The sequence below is a fragment of the Peromyscus leucopus genome, chromosome 6 (genome assembly GCF_004664715.2).
Source record: "Peromyscus leucopus breed LL Stock chromosome 6, UCI_PerLeu_2.1, whole genome shotgun sequence".
NCBI classification, from domain to species: domain Eukaryota; kingdom Metazoa; phylum Chordata; class Mammalia; order Rodentia; family Cricetidae; genus Peromyscus; species Peromyscus leucopus.
The window spans coordinates 16,541,570-16,557,408 of record NC_051068.1 but is presented as its reverse complement, the minus strand read 5'-3'; the positions used below and the strand labels follow the sequence as shown (position 1 = coordinate 16,557,408).

The window sequence follows — 15,839 nt, the reverse complement described above, 5'->3', positions numbered from 1 at the left end:
TGCAGCTGTATGCAGCCCGTTCATTCACAGAATTTAGAATCAGCAGGGTTGTGCTGGTGCATGCTGCTGTGTGGTAGTGCAGCATGCTGCAGCGGTGATATGATCTTAGCACAAGCATGGTTTTCCGGGGAGAGGGAGTGCCTGTGCATCTTTCCATCAGAAGGAGGATGCTCCATGGTCCAGTGTGTGATGTCGTTTCTTACAGGCAAATAGAGACCCCGATACCGCAATTGATGATGCTCAAGTTGAACTGGATGCTCAGGTGAGTAAGGTCTATTATATTTTGTAAAAAATGTATTTAGCAGCTTCCTATAAAACATATGACCCTTATAGGTAAGTTTTTCTTACTTTGATATAGCCAGCAATATAATTTTATCCAAAGCTGAAATAAAAGTAAACAAATTATATTGCAAGTTACACCTAGGCATGTTCTTTATTATCATTCACAAAATGGACAATTTAAAAAAACAACCCTGTTTTACCATTCTATTGCCATGATGGAATAGGTCTCCTAGTATGATAAAATAAGGAAGAATGAATAAAGTGTTTATGGTTTAAATGGCATTTTATTACAAAAGAAGTGACACATTAGTTTATTTCAGCATTAGGAAATTCTCTGTTTCCCTTGACAGTGTTCCAAACAGAATGATTGTGCTTCTGACAGCTACTTTTTATCAACCCCCAAATGAACATTTTCACTTCAGGGATTTCTGAATCCCAGTGCAATCTCAGTGTGGTTTATAAAACAGTCACACGTAAGGACTATGCATTAGGAAATGTGAAACATGAGAGCTGAAACCTGGAAATTGGTCCTCCAGTACTTGGTTCCTAGAATCATCTGCTGTAGCCCGTCTCTGGTCATGCTTCAGTTAAGGTGCCATGGAAACGGGAGACAGGTTGTCCACTCTGCAGTTGCCTGCAATATGTCTCTGACTTTGCTAAGGAGAGGAAAGTTATATTTTCAGTGGCTGATTTCTTAACAGCTTCAATCACTGTGGTCCTGGCCTCCCTGGAGAAGACAGGAAACATTTACTGAGGACTCACTGTACAGTAGTTCACTCATGCCCATTCTACCTTGTAAATATCAGGTGTGCCGTGTTCCTCTCTAAGCCCTTCAAACTTCGTGTTTCACTCTCCTCAGGATAAAGTTTTTATTAAACCTTGTAATCCGTGTCTTAGGCCTTCCACCCCACCTTGAATTCTCTTTTCTTCTCCTCTCGTTCCTACCCCATCTCTTCAAAGGCCAGTCTCACTCGTATGCTTCCTGTGTGACCCTTCCTGACCTTCAAGGCACAAGTCAGGTGGCCCTCACACAAAACAGGTAGCACCACCCCAGGCTTCCTGTCCCCGTCTTCCTGCCTCGGCCTGCTTTTCCGGGGCACTGTGTCAGTTCGGTTCCGGCCTCAGCTCCTACACGGGTGCTGCTGGCATTCAGTCCGTACCTGACGCGTGAGTAAGCGCCGCACTCAGGTCCAGGAGGCCTTTCCCTGCTGTGACTAAGGGAACAAGCCCAGGCCCCCTGAGTAACAATGGAACTCCAATCCCCAGCCTGACTCTGGGACTCGAACACCCTCTGTCTTCCACCAAACAAGCCTCATGTTCAATGTTAGCTCCCTGTTCTGATTTCCTGTATCATATGAAGTGTTTACTAAATGCAGGTTAAAAGCTCAGATCCAACTTAAGTCCACGTTCTTGCAGAGAAAGGTCAAGAAGAGACCTCTTGATTCATTCTCCCCCAGCTAGGGGCTTTGCTTGGTTTCAGATGATCACATTGCTTTCCAGGATTGGTTCCCATGGGTTTTCATGAGAGACAGTACTGTTCTCACATTCCTACTCTCAGGATTAGGAGTTCTGGAAGCTTTTCAATGGTTACAGCGAGGGAAGCCAAGTGCAGTCTCAGATGACAGTGGTGAGGCCTACCTGAGGGCCCTGTGGGCAGACTTCCCGGCATAGTTGATGTAATCGGCACTGTGCTGTGTGAGGCCTACGGAAAGCCGTCCCCCGAACCTTCTCACTGATTTTTCTTCTCACCGTTTGTTGCACAGAACTGTCTCTCAGGTCCGTGGGCCTGTGAATCAACTGCAGATCTTGGGCTTCAGGACCCTACAGGTCTGGGTGGGGTTCTCATAGTCTTCCAGGCCCTGATGTCCTTATCTGGGGACTGTGTTGATTGCCCAGACTGTGGACATGTCACTTACCTGTCATGCAGCAGATGTGACCATTAGAATACCGAAAGTGAGATTTTGTATGTGTAAATACTGCCTTATGCGGGTGGGGGGGACTTTGAAATCCCCTGATTTCCTCCCTTTGCCATGACCAGGAGCAGCAGAGAGCAAGCCACACTGGCCACGCCCACTTGACTGTTCAAATCAGTAATCCAGCCTTGTGCAGACTGCTTCCCTCAGGTCTGGGCCAGCACACACCCTTTGTCCCTTGTAGCAAAGGCAGCGAGACTGTCTTCACTAGGAGGATCTGTGATTTCTTGGTGGAGAGGAAGCTGAGACAGTGAAGGGCTTTTGCACAAACCTCTGAGTTTTTTCTCTACTGATACTTGGCACCGAGGCAGGCCTGTTATCTCGGGAATCTGATAAGGCACAGTGAGTCATTCATTCGCTTGGGAACTGAATTCCTAGACAATACTTCACCATTTTTTTTAAAAAAAAATAATTTTAAACATCTTAAATCAATTTAAACTTTTAAAAAATGTTTTGTTTTTAAGATTCATTTATTTTTTATGTACATTGGGGTCTTGCCTGCATGTATTCCCCGGTGAGGGTGTCAAATCCTCTGGAACTGGAGTTAGACAGTTGTGAACTACCATGTGGGTGCTGGGAATTGAACCCCGGTCCTTTGGAAGAACAGCCAATGCTCTTAACCGATGAGCAGTCTCTCCAGCTCCCAGTTTGACGTTTTAAAATGTGTTAAATTGACTTACCATTTTAAGAGTGTTAAAACTGATGTTTATCACCTTTCTTGCCAAAGGCTTGTTCTGGACAGAGGACTGGACCTTTAGAGGAAGGAGGGAGAGGAAAAAAGAGAATTGTGTTTATTGAGTACAAAGATGTTGGGAGGGGTCTTATCTCTTAATAGTCTGTTGGTAAAATAAAAAATAGCTGTAGACCACTATATTCTGAATGCTTTTGCCCACCAAGATCAGTTGTCATATACTCACAGGCAAACCACTGTCGTGTCTTGTCTTTATTTGGAGTGTCCTTGAGGCAGAAGGCCGTCTCCGGGCAAGTTACATTCCTCTTGGCCCAACAAGGATCTGTCTGTTAAAACAGTAACTAAAAAATGTGTAACTGTATGACATCGTAAAGATTAGCCACATTTCACCTCAGATTTCATAATGTTCACATATAAGCTTTGTAAGCTTGTCCATGAACTCTGTGAACATTTGTGCTTTTCATGTCAAAGGTGAATATGGGTACTCAAGCGGTTTCAAGGGTATTTATTAAGTGCCCTACAGACGCCAACCACTGTGATAACCTATAACGTTTGAGCATTTTACCATGATCTGTGTGGCTGTGTACCAAGGTGTTCTATAACTAACTTGACTTAAATCACAGATGTAAGCGGGAATTGTGGCGTTTTTCTTTCTGTCATGTGCTGTAAACATGACAGCAGCTATAGGCTGAACAAAGCCAAGCCCAGACAACTTCTCATGGAATTACTTTCCTGTCTGTAAATCCATGTTCAACAGTGAGATGGCAGAAGCTTTCCCAAACCATGGCACCACTCCTGGAAGATGGGACATTCCCGTCAACATGCATGAGCTCCTGTGTCCTTTCTGTCATTTCCATGCTTTGCATGTGACCCATTAACTTGGCACCCAGGCAGGCAGATTCACTGTTCAGGAAGGGGCGGAGTGCTGGGAAACCAGGACAGTGACTGACTCATGCAGGGTGGTTCCTTGCAGGCCTTGTTCCAGGCTGGAGAGCTGAAGTGGGGAACAGATGAAGAAAAGTTTATCACCATCTTTGGGACACGCAGTGTGTCTCATTTGAGAAGAGGTAAGTAAAAACACGGTTTGAGACCAATGCTTTGGGAAATCTGGAAAGTGTGTGGGCAAGTCTGAGAAGACACCTGCCCCAGAGCAAAATCAGTTTTCAATTTGATCTGGAGAAATCTCACAGATCTTGACACTGCTATTGTAGCTCTTACAAAGTTAGATGCCCTCAGCAGTCTTTCCACCCTCAGAGGTGATGAGGGACACCAAGGAGCGACTACTCTAAGAACTTCCCTGCACGTTGGTCCCTAAGACTTCCTATGCATCCATTCAGTTCCCATGCCAGTGTCAGTTTAGAATTAGTTTGATGGCAAGCGACAGAAACCCCTCCTCATGGCTTTAACAGTTGGTCGGTCTCTATTTCCTCGGGTACAACGAGGTTGATTTGGCAGGACGTGTATCTTTCTGTTTTCCTGCCACACTGTCCTCTGTGTTAACCTGTCCCTTCTTTACCTCATCATCACAAGATGGCTGCTGTAACTCCAAGCCTCATTTTCATAGCAGAAAGAGGAGAAAAAGTTAAATCAGTCATATTTATTGATCACCTTTTAGAAGGAAGGAAATGGACTTTTCAAAATCTTTCACAGCAGATTTACCTGTTGGTCTCACTGATGACAACCAGCAAGAGGCCAGGAAATCAGCACTTATGAAACAATGTGTGGAATCCAAGCATGGTGCTTGGGGCTTAGCACACAGTGGCCCTGGCAGCAAGGAGGGCGGGATTTCTTCAGCGAGTATGGACGCATGTTCTTTCTTATTTTTCTAGTGTTTGACAAGTACATGACGATATCAGGATTTCAGATTGAGGAAACCATTGACCGAGAGACTTCAGGGAACTTGGAGCAGTTGCTCCTGGCTGTGGGTAGGTGAATTCACAGTGTGTGTAATATTTATTGTGGTATGAATTGATTTCATCCAGTTGAAGCTAAATCTGAAAATCATCACGTTTCTTCATGGAAAGTAAGGGAATTATACGACATTGGATAAACCAAACTCCTGAGATTTCCTTTGGGAAGTCTAGGTTGATGTTGTGGAGACATGGTTATTTGCCTGATTATGTGTAATACTAAGAGCATTAGTAAGACTCATTTTAAAATCACATTAAACATAGTACAGCCACCTGGGTGGTGGTGGCGGCGGCGGCGGCGGCGGCGGCGGCGGCAGCGCACGCCTTTAATCCCAGCACCCAGGAGGCAGAGCCAGGTGAATCTCTGTGAGTTCGAGGCCAGCCTGGTCTATAGAGCGAGATCCAGGACAGGCACCAAAGCTACACAGAGAAGCCCTGTCTCAAAAAAAAAAAAAAGTACAGCCGCATGTGTTGGCACACACCTTTAATCCTAGCACTTGGGAGGGAGAGGCAGACTGATCTCTGTAAGTTCGAGGCCAGCCTGATCTACAGTGAGTTCCAAGACAGCCAGGGCTACACAGAGAAACCCTGTCTCGGAAAAACAAATAAATGAAAAATAATACTGTGGCCCTCTGATGCTGTGGATGTTATCACAGAGGCTTGTTTTTCTGTGGGTTTTAGAATTCTTTTGAATACTGTCCTCACCACTTTTCATGCAAACTGAGAAATTATAATCTGACTAGAAAAAAAGTGTATATCTTTGATGTGACAGGAGATGGGATGGTGCTTGTTTTCGGGTTAAATAATTGGGAATTTTAAGTGCTCAGAAGAACTGGAGAAGTCAGTTTGCAGTCAACTATTTTTTTTTTTTTAGCCAATCCCCAAATCCTGAGGTCCTGGTTTCACATGGTCTGAAGGCGACCTTTCTGGAGAATGAGCAAAAGTTACGAAAGAGCCAACTTTGTGAGCTGGAAACTTGGCTCTTTCATGATGGAGACAAACATGAATGTCACAGTGATTCTGAGCACTTACTTAAAATTCTGTATTATTTAACCTGAAAACAACCACCATCCCATCTCCTGTCATGTCAATGATATGGATTTTGTCCCCTAGCCAGATGATAATTTCTCAGTCTGCCTGAAAAGCTGTTTTTCTTCATCTTTGAAAAGGAAGAATAAATCTCACAGCCTAAGGATTGTCTTTTTTTCTACCACCAAGTTTTTATATGCGAGGTGTCCTTTGCTGAGTGGACTGTGGTCTGCACAGCTTTAACTGTGTCAGTTGTATGTGGCAGGAGGAGAGCTGCTTCCCTGTCAGCCTGGCCCCGAGTGTGGACTGCAGTGTGGACTTCAGTGGATACATCCAGCCTGCTTATGTGAATTGTGAGTTTTAGTTTGGAGGATTAGGAGAGAACACAGGAAGTCAGTCCAAGTGCCTCCAGAGAGTGTAATAGTCTTCTTGTATCATTTGATTTGAACATCTTGGAACAGAAACTTCCAAGCTACTTGTATACCTTATCAGTGATGAAGGCTACTCATCATACTCATGAATAATTACTCAGGTGCCAGCAAAGACCTCAGAGAACAAAAGGTACAGAGAAGACTCGAGCCTCTGGCCCAGTGCCATTCTGTGCCTGCATAGACCTCTGGGGGAGAACCAAGCTAGCGTCTAAGAAAATGGTTGGTGAGGAACCCCAGAAGCACATCTCAGTTTGTTTTTTTTGTTGTTGTTTTTTGGTTTTCTGGGTTTTTTGTTTTGTTTTGTTTTGTTTTTTTGGTTTTTTGAGACAGGGTTTCTCTGTGAAACAGTCCTGGCTATCCTGGAACTCACTCTGTAGACCAGGCTGGCCTCGAACTCTCAGAGATCCACCTGCCTCTGCCTCCTGAGTGCTGGGATTAAAGGTGTGTGCCACCACCACCCAGCTGAACATCTCACTTTTACACTTAGAAACAGAGCTAGGAACACGAGACAGTGTTCGCATTGTGATGACGTCATTCTTCTCATGTCAGAATAGCATCTGATAGTTATATTATGTGTTTTCTTAGTGAAGTCTATTCGGAGCATACCTGCCTACCTTGCAGAGACCCTCTACTATGCCATGAAGGTGAGTGGACCCTGGGAACCTTCTGTCTAATGAATGCATCCTTCTCTGTCTGATTATGCTTTAGACAACAGCCTGGAGTTTACTTCTTCAACCGTGTACCCTGTTTCTACTAAACTGCTAGACTGAAGTGACTTATGTCAAACCAGGGGCATTTGATGCTGTATGTGAAGACTTTCAACATCTCTGTTCTTTCTCCTTTAAAGGGTGCTGGGACGGACGATCACACCCTCATCAGAGTCGTGGTGTCGAGGAGTGAGATTGATCTGTTCAACATTAGGAAGGAGTTTAGGAAGAACTTCGCCACTTCTCTGTATTCTATGATCAAGGTAGAACTTTTTCTTATGTTGGAAACCCAGAGCCAGACAGTGGGCAGCTTGCAGGATGGATGAAAGAATCCTCCAGTTCGTGTGCTCAATTACACATTTTAGTCATAGGAGCAGAGCTGGGGGTTCCGAGGAGGCTAAAGGGAGAGCTGGGTTACAGGCACGGCAAGGCCCAACAGACCCAAGACTTTGCCCGTGGTTAGACTGTGTTCTTCTGTGTTTCCGCAGTATCAGCTGTCTTTGTGAATGCCTCTCTCGGGTCACTTTTTCTCTGCTGTCAGGTCCTGTCTGCAGCAAGGGTCAAGGCCAATACTGCTATCACTGTAAAAGCTGTGACCTTGACATTTGGCAGTTCTTTCGACAGCCTTTCTTGTGGGGGCATAAAAGTCACTGCGGACCGGTCCCGGTAGAGCAGGGTTTCAGTTAGGCAAAGCTTTGCATTTAATGTATTTGGTATGTGTGCTTGGGCTGAAGGGCACTAGAGAGTTGGCACACTTAAGACACTAGTATTTCACACATACTGATATATGAGGCAAAGTTGAGAAAAGCATGTTCTGTGCTTGTGTTTGAGGAAAAGCCACAGCAGCCAGGTGGCCCTGAACCTTTGTTAACCTAAGAGAAACTGGGAGTGTTTGGAAAGCTTGATGATTTTAACATAGCTGGAAAAGTTTCCTTGCCCTGTCTGTTTCTAGCTGGAAGAACATACTCCACTGTCATTAAGAGAATGGCCCTTGAGGGGTAAAATTAGAAAGTTAAACTAAGCGATGGTGGTAGGAACTTCCCTGTGTAACATTCCTGTTGTGAGAGTCACGCAGAGAAGTTGCCCAGTCGGGAGAAAAGTCATCGGAACACAATGCATGCCCAGATCAGTCTTGATCTTTCATTTCCTGCGGCTCTTGTGAGTCACTGAGTTAACTGTGTTTGGCTTCCAGGGCGACACGTCTGGAGACTATAAGAAAACCCTGCTGCTGCTCTGCGGAGGAGAAGATGACTGAGGGGCTGGCTGGAGTGCTCCGTGCCTGCCGCCTCCACCGCGTCCTGCTTCAGCACATGCAGCCATGCTTGTATTCTTGCGCCTGACTCGCTGCCTTACTCACACTAGTATGCTAATGACCAAATGTGTCGTAGATGACAAGAGCGGCACACCCTTGTGGTCTCCCTGTCGACCTTAGTGTTGACCTTCACTCGTGCCTCCAAGTCTAATGTCTGAGTTATTAATATTCTCTATAAAGAGCTCAGGTTGCTTTTTATAACCTTTTTTAAAGCTTCATTTATATTAAGTTAATAACCATATTACCTTGATCGGAACCTTAGCCATGAAATTGTGAGCTCCTGGAAATGCTGTCAATCAAGCTTACTGCTCTATTAGACCTGCAAAATTATGATGGTTGTATCAAAAAAGATTAATGACAAATAAACATTTCCTTCCCTCGGACTCCTGTATGTGTTTAGAAAGTTTACCTAGCAATGATATCCTTTTGAAACCAGGCATTTGGCAGTGGCATTAGTAAAAGTTAAAATTATAGTTGGTCTTGGGGTACTAAAAATACAATACAGTGCTGCAGACCAAATTTCCTAATACAGTGAGGTAAAGGATGGTGAAGGGATGGGGGAGGTGGCCTAGCTGGGCGTGGGGTGGAGTGGCACTGGAGTGTGTGTGTGTGTGTGTGTGTGTGTGTGTGTGTGTGTGAGAGAGAGAGAGAGAGAGAGAGAGAGAGAGAGAGAGAGAGAGAGAGAGTTTCCGGGTGAGGAAAGGTAAAGAGGTTTATTTCTTCATCAGCTAAGGCAATAGTGTGTGTTTCTTACTAGCAGAAAAAGTGATTTTTGCACAACCTGAAATTTCAGAGTGTTAGCTTTCACTTTTGCTCTTCACCTTTGCCGGCTCTCCCCTTTGAGGTAGTATCACAGACAGTATCTTTTAGAAGCCATGTCTTCAGCTCTCCTAATACTGGCCTTTCAGTTTCCTGCGTTCAGGGTGCCTTTCCAGTGGAGTCATTTTGTTATTTGTGCTTACACGCATGCTTAGGGTTACCTTTGCTTTCTAAGTAAAATGTTAATCTCCCTTCAAAAAATTTAAGTAATAACAGCGATCTTTTCACAGCCCTTGGTGCTCTACAGAATCACCAAGGAAAATGTAAAAACTGGGTGTGAGATGATGTAAAGTTGGATTTATCCGCCAAGCTCGGGGCTGGGTATCGTGGCTCACACCTGGAACCCAACACTGAGAAGCCTTAGGCTAGAGGGCTGCTGGGAGTTCCAGGCCAGCCTGACTGCAGTGTGAAGCTATGTCAGAAAAAGAAAAATAGCTCACTTGGCTTTAAATACAGACGGGAATGCCTTACCCTGTGCTGTATTTATCCAGCTTGTAACCCCTGCCAGATCTCCATGTGAACTCCCTGGGAAAACAGTGGGGCTTTTCAGAACTAGGTCATGTTCAAAGAGACTCATCAGTTCATCTAAATGAGAGCAGTGAGGGTATGTAGCCCTTTGTGGAGACAGGCTCTTACCACACTTACCACACATCCCAAGCCAGCCTCACCTCTACATCTCTCTCTCTCTCTCTCTCTCTCTCTCTCTCTCCTTCTCTCTCTCTCTCTCTCTCTCTCTCTCTCCTTTTCCCCCTTTCCTTCTCTCTCTCTTCCCTCTTCTCTCTCTTCCCTTCTCTTCTCTCTCTCTCTCTCTCTCTCTCTCTCTCTCTCTCTCTTCTCTCTCTCATGGTGCTGGTGCTCAGGCAGGTCTTTAGCAGTATTCTACCACTGAGCTACAACCTGGTGAGTCATTAAAATTCTGCAAAATTGGCGCATGAATAGACTGATGAATGAAAAAGCAAGCCCCGATATTGAAACGCTTAGGTTCTTTCCAGTCTTTTGTTTCAAACAGTATCACAATAAGAACTTTGTGCATTTATCATTCGTAAATGACTGCAGATAGAAGTCCCGGAGTAGGTAGGTCTTATACTACTGTACAACAATGCAGTTCCTTTTAAAATAACTCATGTGGAGACAACTTGGCAGTCATTGAGGAAAAAAGATAAGATTAGTTCTGAACTTCCTCTGTTTGGGTAAATCTCAAAATGATAAACTTAGGAGGTACATCATAAGTAAGACATTTCCTTTAGTTGCCTCTTAGATATCTGGGACTATGGAGGTCCAGCCCCTCAATAGTCCCCTCCCAGGATCCAGGAAGAATCTACAACCAGTTGATAATTAATCTTTGATGAAAAAAATGAGTATGTACATGAAACTCCTTAGTCCATACACTTTATTATTCTGTGTCGGTTCTCTCTCTACACAGCTTATACTCTGCTCTCATTTTTAGCTCCTTTCTTGCCCAATTTCTCTTTACATTTATCTGCTGTCCCCTCCAGGTTCTATCTTAATTCTGTCATCTAGTTCTGTCTCTTCTAGGTTCTCATCCATCTAGTTCTTTCCCATGTCAGCTCCTCTCCTATCTCCTTTTCTCTCATCTCGTTCTTCCTCATCTTGTTCTTCCCCATCTGGCTCTTCCTCATCTTCCATCTCATTCCTCTAGTCCTCTCTTCTAGCCCTTCAACCTAGTCCTTCCCCATCTCAGTTTATTCCTCTCAATTTCTTACCCATCTAGTTCTTCCATTCTCTTTTCTCTTCTCCGTCCCTGTGCCCTGGAAATCTTGGTATATATACACTTACAAGCAGTAATCCCTTGGCAGTGTAAAGTCAGGCTTCCAGGGTCAAATGGAGGACTGAGAAGAATCACATAGAGGGACAGTAATTGTTAATTATCATTTGCAACCCCAAAGGGAAGTGACTAAGGGGAAGTGAATTAACTAAAGACTAAACTCAGGTAATATCTAAGAAGAGGGATCTTATGTGCTCAACAATAGTCTTAAACATGATTGGTAGAAAATGTTAAGAATCTATAAGTTGCTAAGTCAATGGGAGAAAATAAAACTGTCTTCTTTTTTTTCTGTGGCTCCTATCTGTCCAAGCTATCTACCATTTTTCTGCAGGGTGGGGGAAAGTGTGCTCAGTCGCTAGGCAACCTGTGTACATCTAGATGCCTTTGATGATAAAGGCAGATCTGGAACTAGAGGTAAGATTTGGGAAAGGAGGAAGGTAAGCTTAATTGGCACATTCGTCAAGCCTTCTCAAACAGGTAGTCTGGATGCTTAAGTCTGTTCTTAGAGAGTATAGAGCTATCTCTGATAAGGCACTTTCCTCCATCTGGGGATGGACCTGGCCAGATGCTGCCAATAATGATAATTACAGGGAGGCTTGAACTGGGGTTCGGGCTGAGCATAGCTGTCAGTGCAGAAGATTATCTAAATATTCCTAGAAATAGTGAGGTAAGGAGTTAGAGGTCTATAAAGTTAGTAAGGCTGTAAGAAAGGAGGGTCCGGCCGGGCGGTGGTGGCGCACGCCTTTAATCCCAGCACTCGGGAGGCAGAGCCAGGCGGATCTCTGTGAGTTCGAGGCCAGCCTGGGCTACCAAGTGAGCTCCAGGAAAGGTGCAAAGCTACGCAGAGAAACCCTGTCTCGAAAAACCAAAAAAAAAAAAAAAAAAAAAAAAAAAAAAAAGAAAGGAGGGTCCGAGCTAAATGGTATAAAACTCTTACTTAACATCCACCTGACCTAGGCAGTGTCTCCTTGTGAAATTGACCTTAAATCAGGAGACTTGTATGTGGACTCTTATTCCTATTAGTCCTTGAAAGTGGCTAAGGGAGATATCTGATTCCAGAGGAAGTCTTTCCCAAGGCTGTTCTCCAAGTACCTGGAATGTGTGTGTCCAGAGAGTGATCAGTCCACACTGTTAGCCCTTCTTAGGGAAAAGTCAATTGGGAAAACTATGAAGGCACACATGATTTTCATAACAGAATACAGCTGATATATAACAAGCCAAATAACACCAAAAGCTCCTTGGAATTTGACTTCCTCTGGGGGAATTCCCTGATCCCTCCAGGTAGTGACTTTGCCATAACCAGCTGAGTTCTTATGATATATTCCTGTGGGCCACAGCACTTAGAGTCAATGGAAGTAGGTGCTGGGATGGAGTTAGGGACACAGGAGGGCACAGACAGGTCAGGAATTTCTACCTGAAGGAGGCAGACTTGGTCAGGTATCAGACTACTTTGTGGACCTCACAAGTACCTGCTAATGTGACATGAAGCTTGGGGTGCATTCCCCAGGAGAGAGGTCCATGGAAGAAGTACCTGGCCTGTCTGTACCTCCTGCCTAATTACTGGTGAGGTGTCTGCTAGTAAGGAGTGGCTCAACCTGAAAGCTGAGGATGGTGAAGGTGCCATTAGGACTGGTCAGCAGTCTTCTCAAAGTATAGCCCCCAATTGCCTTGGTCATGGTGTCTCTTCACAGCAATAAAAGGTAAGAGGGAGAGAAGGAGGGATGGAAGGTACAAAAGATGGTGGAAAGGTAAAACACCATCATGAGTCCAAGTAAAAGTAAAAGATGAGAAAAAACGAGAAATGCTTACTTTCTATAACAAAGAGCTTAGTATACAAACAATGCCCAGAAAGTAAAGGGGCAAAGCCAAGCGTGGTTGCAGACACTTGTCATCTCAGCTCTTGGGTGCTGACAAAGGACTGCGGTCAGTTCAGAGGACGGACTGGGCTCCGTAGCAGGGCCCTGTCTCGGAAGAAGCCACTGCTATAATGAAAAACTAAAAAGAAAGGGTTTCCAGATAAGAAATATAGCTGGGCCTTCAGCACATGGAGGGTGCTTAAAGCTAATAGGGAGGCAGATCCAAGTTACGTCACAGTTTCCTTCTTTGCCAATCAGATTGTCAGGAATTCAAAAGCTGTGTGCCACAGTGTCGGCACACTGGTGAGGGAGGAACTCTTACGTGACAGAAATGGGAAGTGAGCCAACACACACTGGCAGTACTTCCCAGCGCCATAAAACCACTACCGTCTACCCACCAACAACTCTGGGCACTCGTCCACTATCTATTTATGAACAACACACGCACAAGGTTCTTATCATGACACTGTTTATTTTAGCAAAAGACTGGGAATGACCTACATATCTATACACAGAAGACTGCTCAAATAAACAAGTGCATGGGGCTTATGACAGTTTTCTATGGATGTTATGGCAGAGTCCCCAAGACCCTAGGTGAGGAAACAGGGTTCAGGGTTCAGAAGAATGTCCATAACTTTTCCTAACTCATGTTTGAAAAGTAGTCTATAAGGAAGGGACTAAAACTATATATTATCTTGTATCTGTACAAAGAGATACTGAAAAGATACTCGAGACATGAATTAAATTGTTTGGGTACAGGCAAAGAAGAGTATCAATCTGATTTGCTCATGATAGAGTCTGTTCATGCACATGGTCCTAAACAGTTGTAGGCAGCTCCACCTTCTGGTCATCCGTGCTGTTTAGATGAGCCCTGTGTGGAGTGGATCTGGAGGAAGTGTTCTCAGTAGGACGGTGATACAAGTCTGAATGTGCTCAATTATTAAACTGATGTGTGGATGTAACTTACACCAACAGGCAAGCTTAAAAGAAAACCACCAATAAAATACTTATAACTCAAAGGCATAATTTCCTTTATATATATATATATATATATATATATATATATATATATATATATCATGTGTAATATATGTTAAGGCATATATTATATATGCATATATATGTGCACACACACATAAACCAGGCAGTCCCTCTTGAAAATAGCTTCTGTAAAGGTAACTGGGTGATCACTGACTGCCCCAGCAACCACTAACTACCTATATACAATTTCACATTGAAAGCAAAATGACTATGACTCATGGAAAATGAAGGCCAAGGACATGAAAAAATAATTTACAGAGTAGGTGAAATAAGTTTTGAAACATGTGGAATGATGGATAAAAACATTCATGGTAGTAATGCAAAATAAAATAATGGCAAGGTGCAGTTCTTCACTTAATTTAGCAAAGATCCCATAGGTGTGGATAAAGGCCTTGTGTGCCATGCTCTGCACAGCTCCAGGGATGGGCCCGGCAGCTGGTGAGGGAATGAAGAAAAGACAAACACACAGATACGCAGAAACACTGGGGGCCACCGGGCTCTGCAATGGAGAAACTGCAGCCCCCAGATGCTTCAAGTGTTTACAATATACGAGTGAACCACAGGTGTGGTTATTCATGCAGATAAACTGGGAGGCTTTATGACACACAGCTGGATCAGAGGGATAGGTTTGGCTAATCCCTGTCTCTGTAGGGGAGCAGTCTTCAGACCATAAACATCCTGGAGGAGAAAGCCATGGTGGATGCTTTCCACACATACCATCAACACCCGCACATGGGCCAGAGGAAGACTTTGCCTCACCGTGGCAGTACCTAAGACAGCTGGTTTTTAAAGATGTTGTATTTGTTCAGAGCTCTCAGTCCACAGTCAGTTGGCCAGTTGCTCTTGGACCCATGGGTCCCAGTATATTCAAGGAGAGTGAGTGACAGAGAAGAGGCTGGCATTATTGCCACCAGGAAGCAAGAACGGAGAAGGAAGGGCCAGAGTCCCCTATCCTCTTTAAGAGCACACCCCCAGTGACCTAGCTTCTGTTCGGCCCCACTTCCTAGAGGCTCCCTCGTCTATCAGTAGCACCACACTCTGGTGTACAAGCCTCAGGTCTACCCACCTTCGGGGGCATTGTGGGCTCAAGTGTAGGAAGCAAGAGCCTTCCAGCATGTACTAATGTGGAAAAGATTCTGTTTCATCTCTAGTTTCTAGATAATGTTTGTTGATTAGAAATGGGAAAAGACGGGATAAGAAACTTACCTACAGTGTGGTCCCTATTATGTTAATGTTTTTGTGACGAACTGCTTTTTCGAATAGTCAAGCCCAGTATATGTCTCCAGGAGAACTGTCACTGTGAAAACTCTTTGGAGTAAGCAGACCACACAGACGTCAGCAAGCATCCAGCTCACTGCAAGCTGCTTTTCACCAAGCAAAGAGAGGAGTTTGCTTTACTGTTGTTTTTAAAATGTATTCTTTGACAACTTCATACATGTAGAATTATTATTATATTCACCTCATTATACTTTTTAACACATACCCCCACCCCCACCCCTCCAAGTCTTTCTTCAACAATTACCCCTCCTACTTCATGGCTTTTAAAAATGATTCACTGGGCTGGATTAGAATTGCTTATGTGAGCATGGCGGGAGTCATTTACTGGAACATAAACAACTTCCAAGTGAGTACGAAACTGAAAAAAAAAAAAAAAAGGCCACGCCCCCAGCAGCCATTAACGTCCAAGAGCTCCCCAGCTGGGAGCGGGGCTCTGTTCTTGAACAGCAAATGCATTCGTTAATATCTTTCCTTTTGTTACGCATAGGGACCATACTGTGACCTTTATTTTGAATCTCAATATTTTCATTCAACAAGATCCCTCTGTATTTTTTACTTCCTTATTTTTTCCTAAAACGGTAGAACCTTTTCACTCCCTATAGTAATGTGTATATATAAACATCAAATATATATCTACCACCCGTCTGGCAGCTTAAAGTGACACAGAACATTTTCTTGCACTTCTGCAGGCCAAAAGGTCAGAATACACGCCCCTGGGCTGACG

General features: G+C 44.2%; 1 protein-coding gene across 1 annotated transcript in view; it reads left to right on the top strand.

Annotated features, from left to right (window-relative positions):
* Anxa5 (annexin A5) overlaps positions 1-8,718 on the top strand; it is a 31,198-nt gene extending 22,480 nt beyond the window's left edge. Inside the window, exons 8-13 of the mRNA XM_028858500.2 lie at positions 206-262; positions 3,920-4,013; positions 4,776-4,871; positions 6,902-6,960; positions 7,164-7,286; positions 8,216-8,718. Coding sequence (XP_028714333.1) covers positions 206-262; positions 3,920-4,013; positions 4,776-4,871; positions 6,902-6,960; positions 7,164-7,286; positions 8,216-8,278 — 492 coding nt within the window. The 3' untranslated portion in view covers positions 8,279-8,718. The remainder of the gene's footprint in view (positions 1-205; positions 263-3,919; positions 4,014-4,775; positions 4,872-6,901; positions 6,961-7,163; positions 7,287-8,215) is intronic.
* The last annotated feature ends 7,121 nt before the right edge of the window (positions 8,719-15,839 follow it).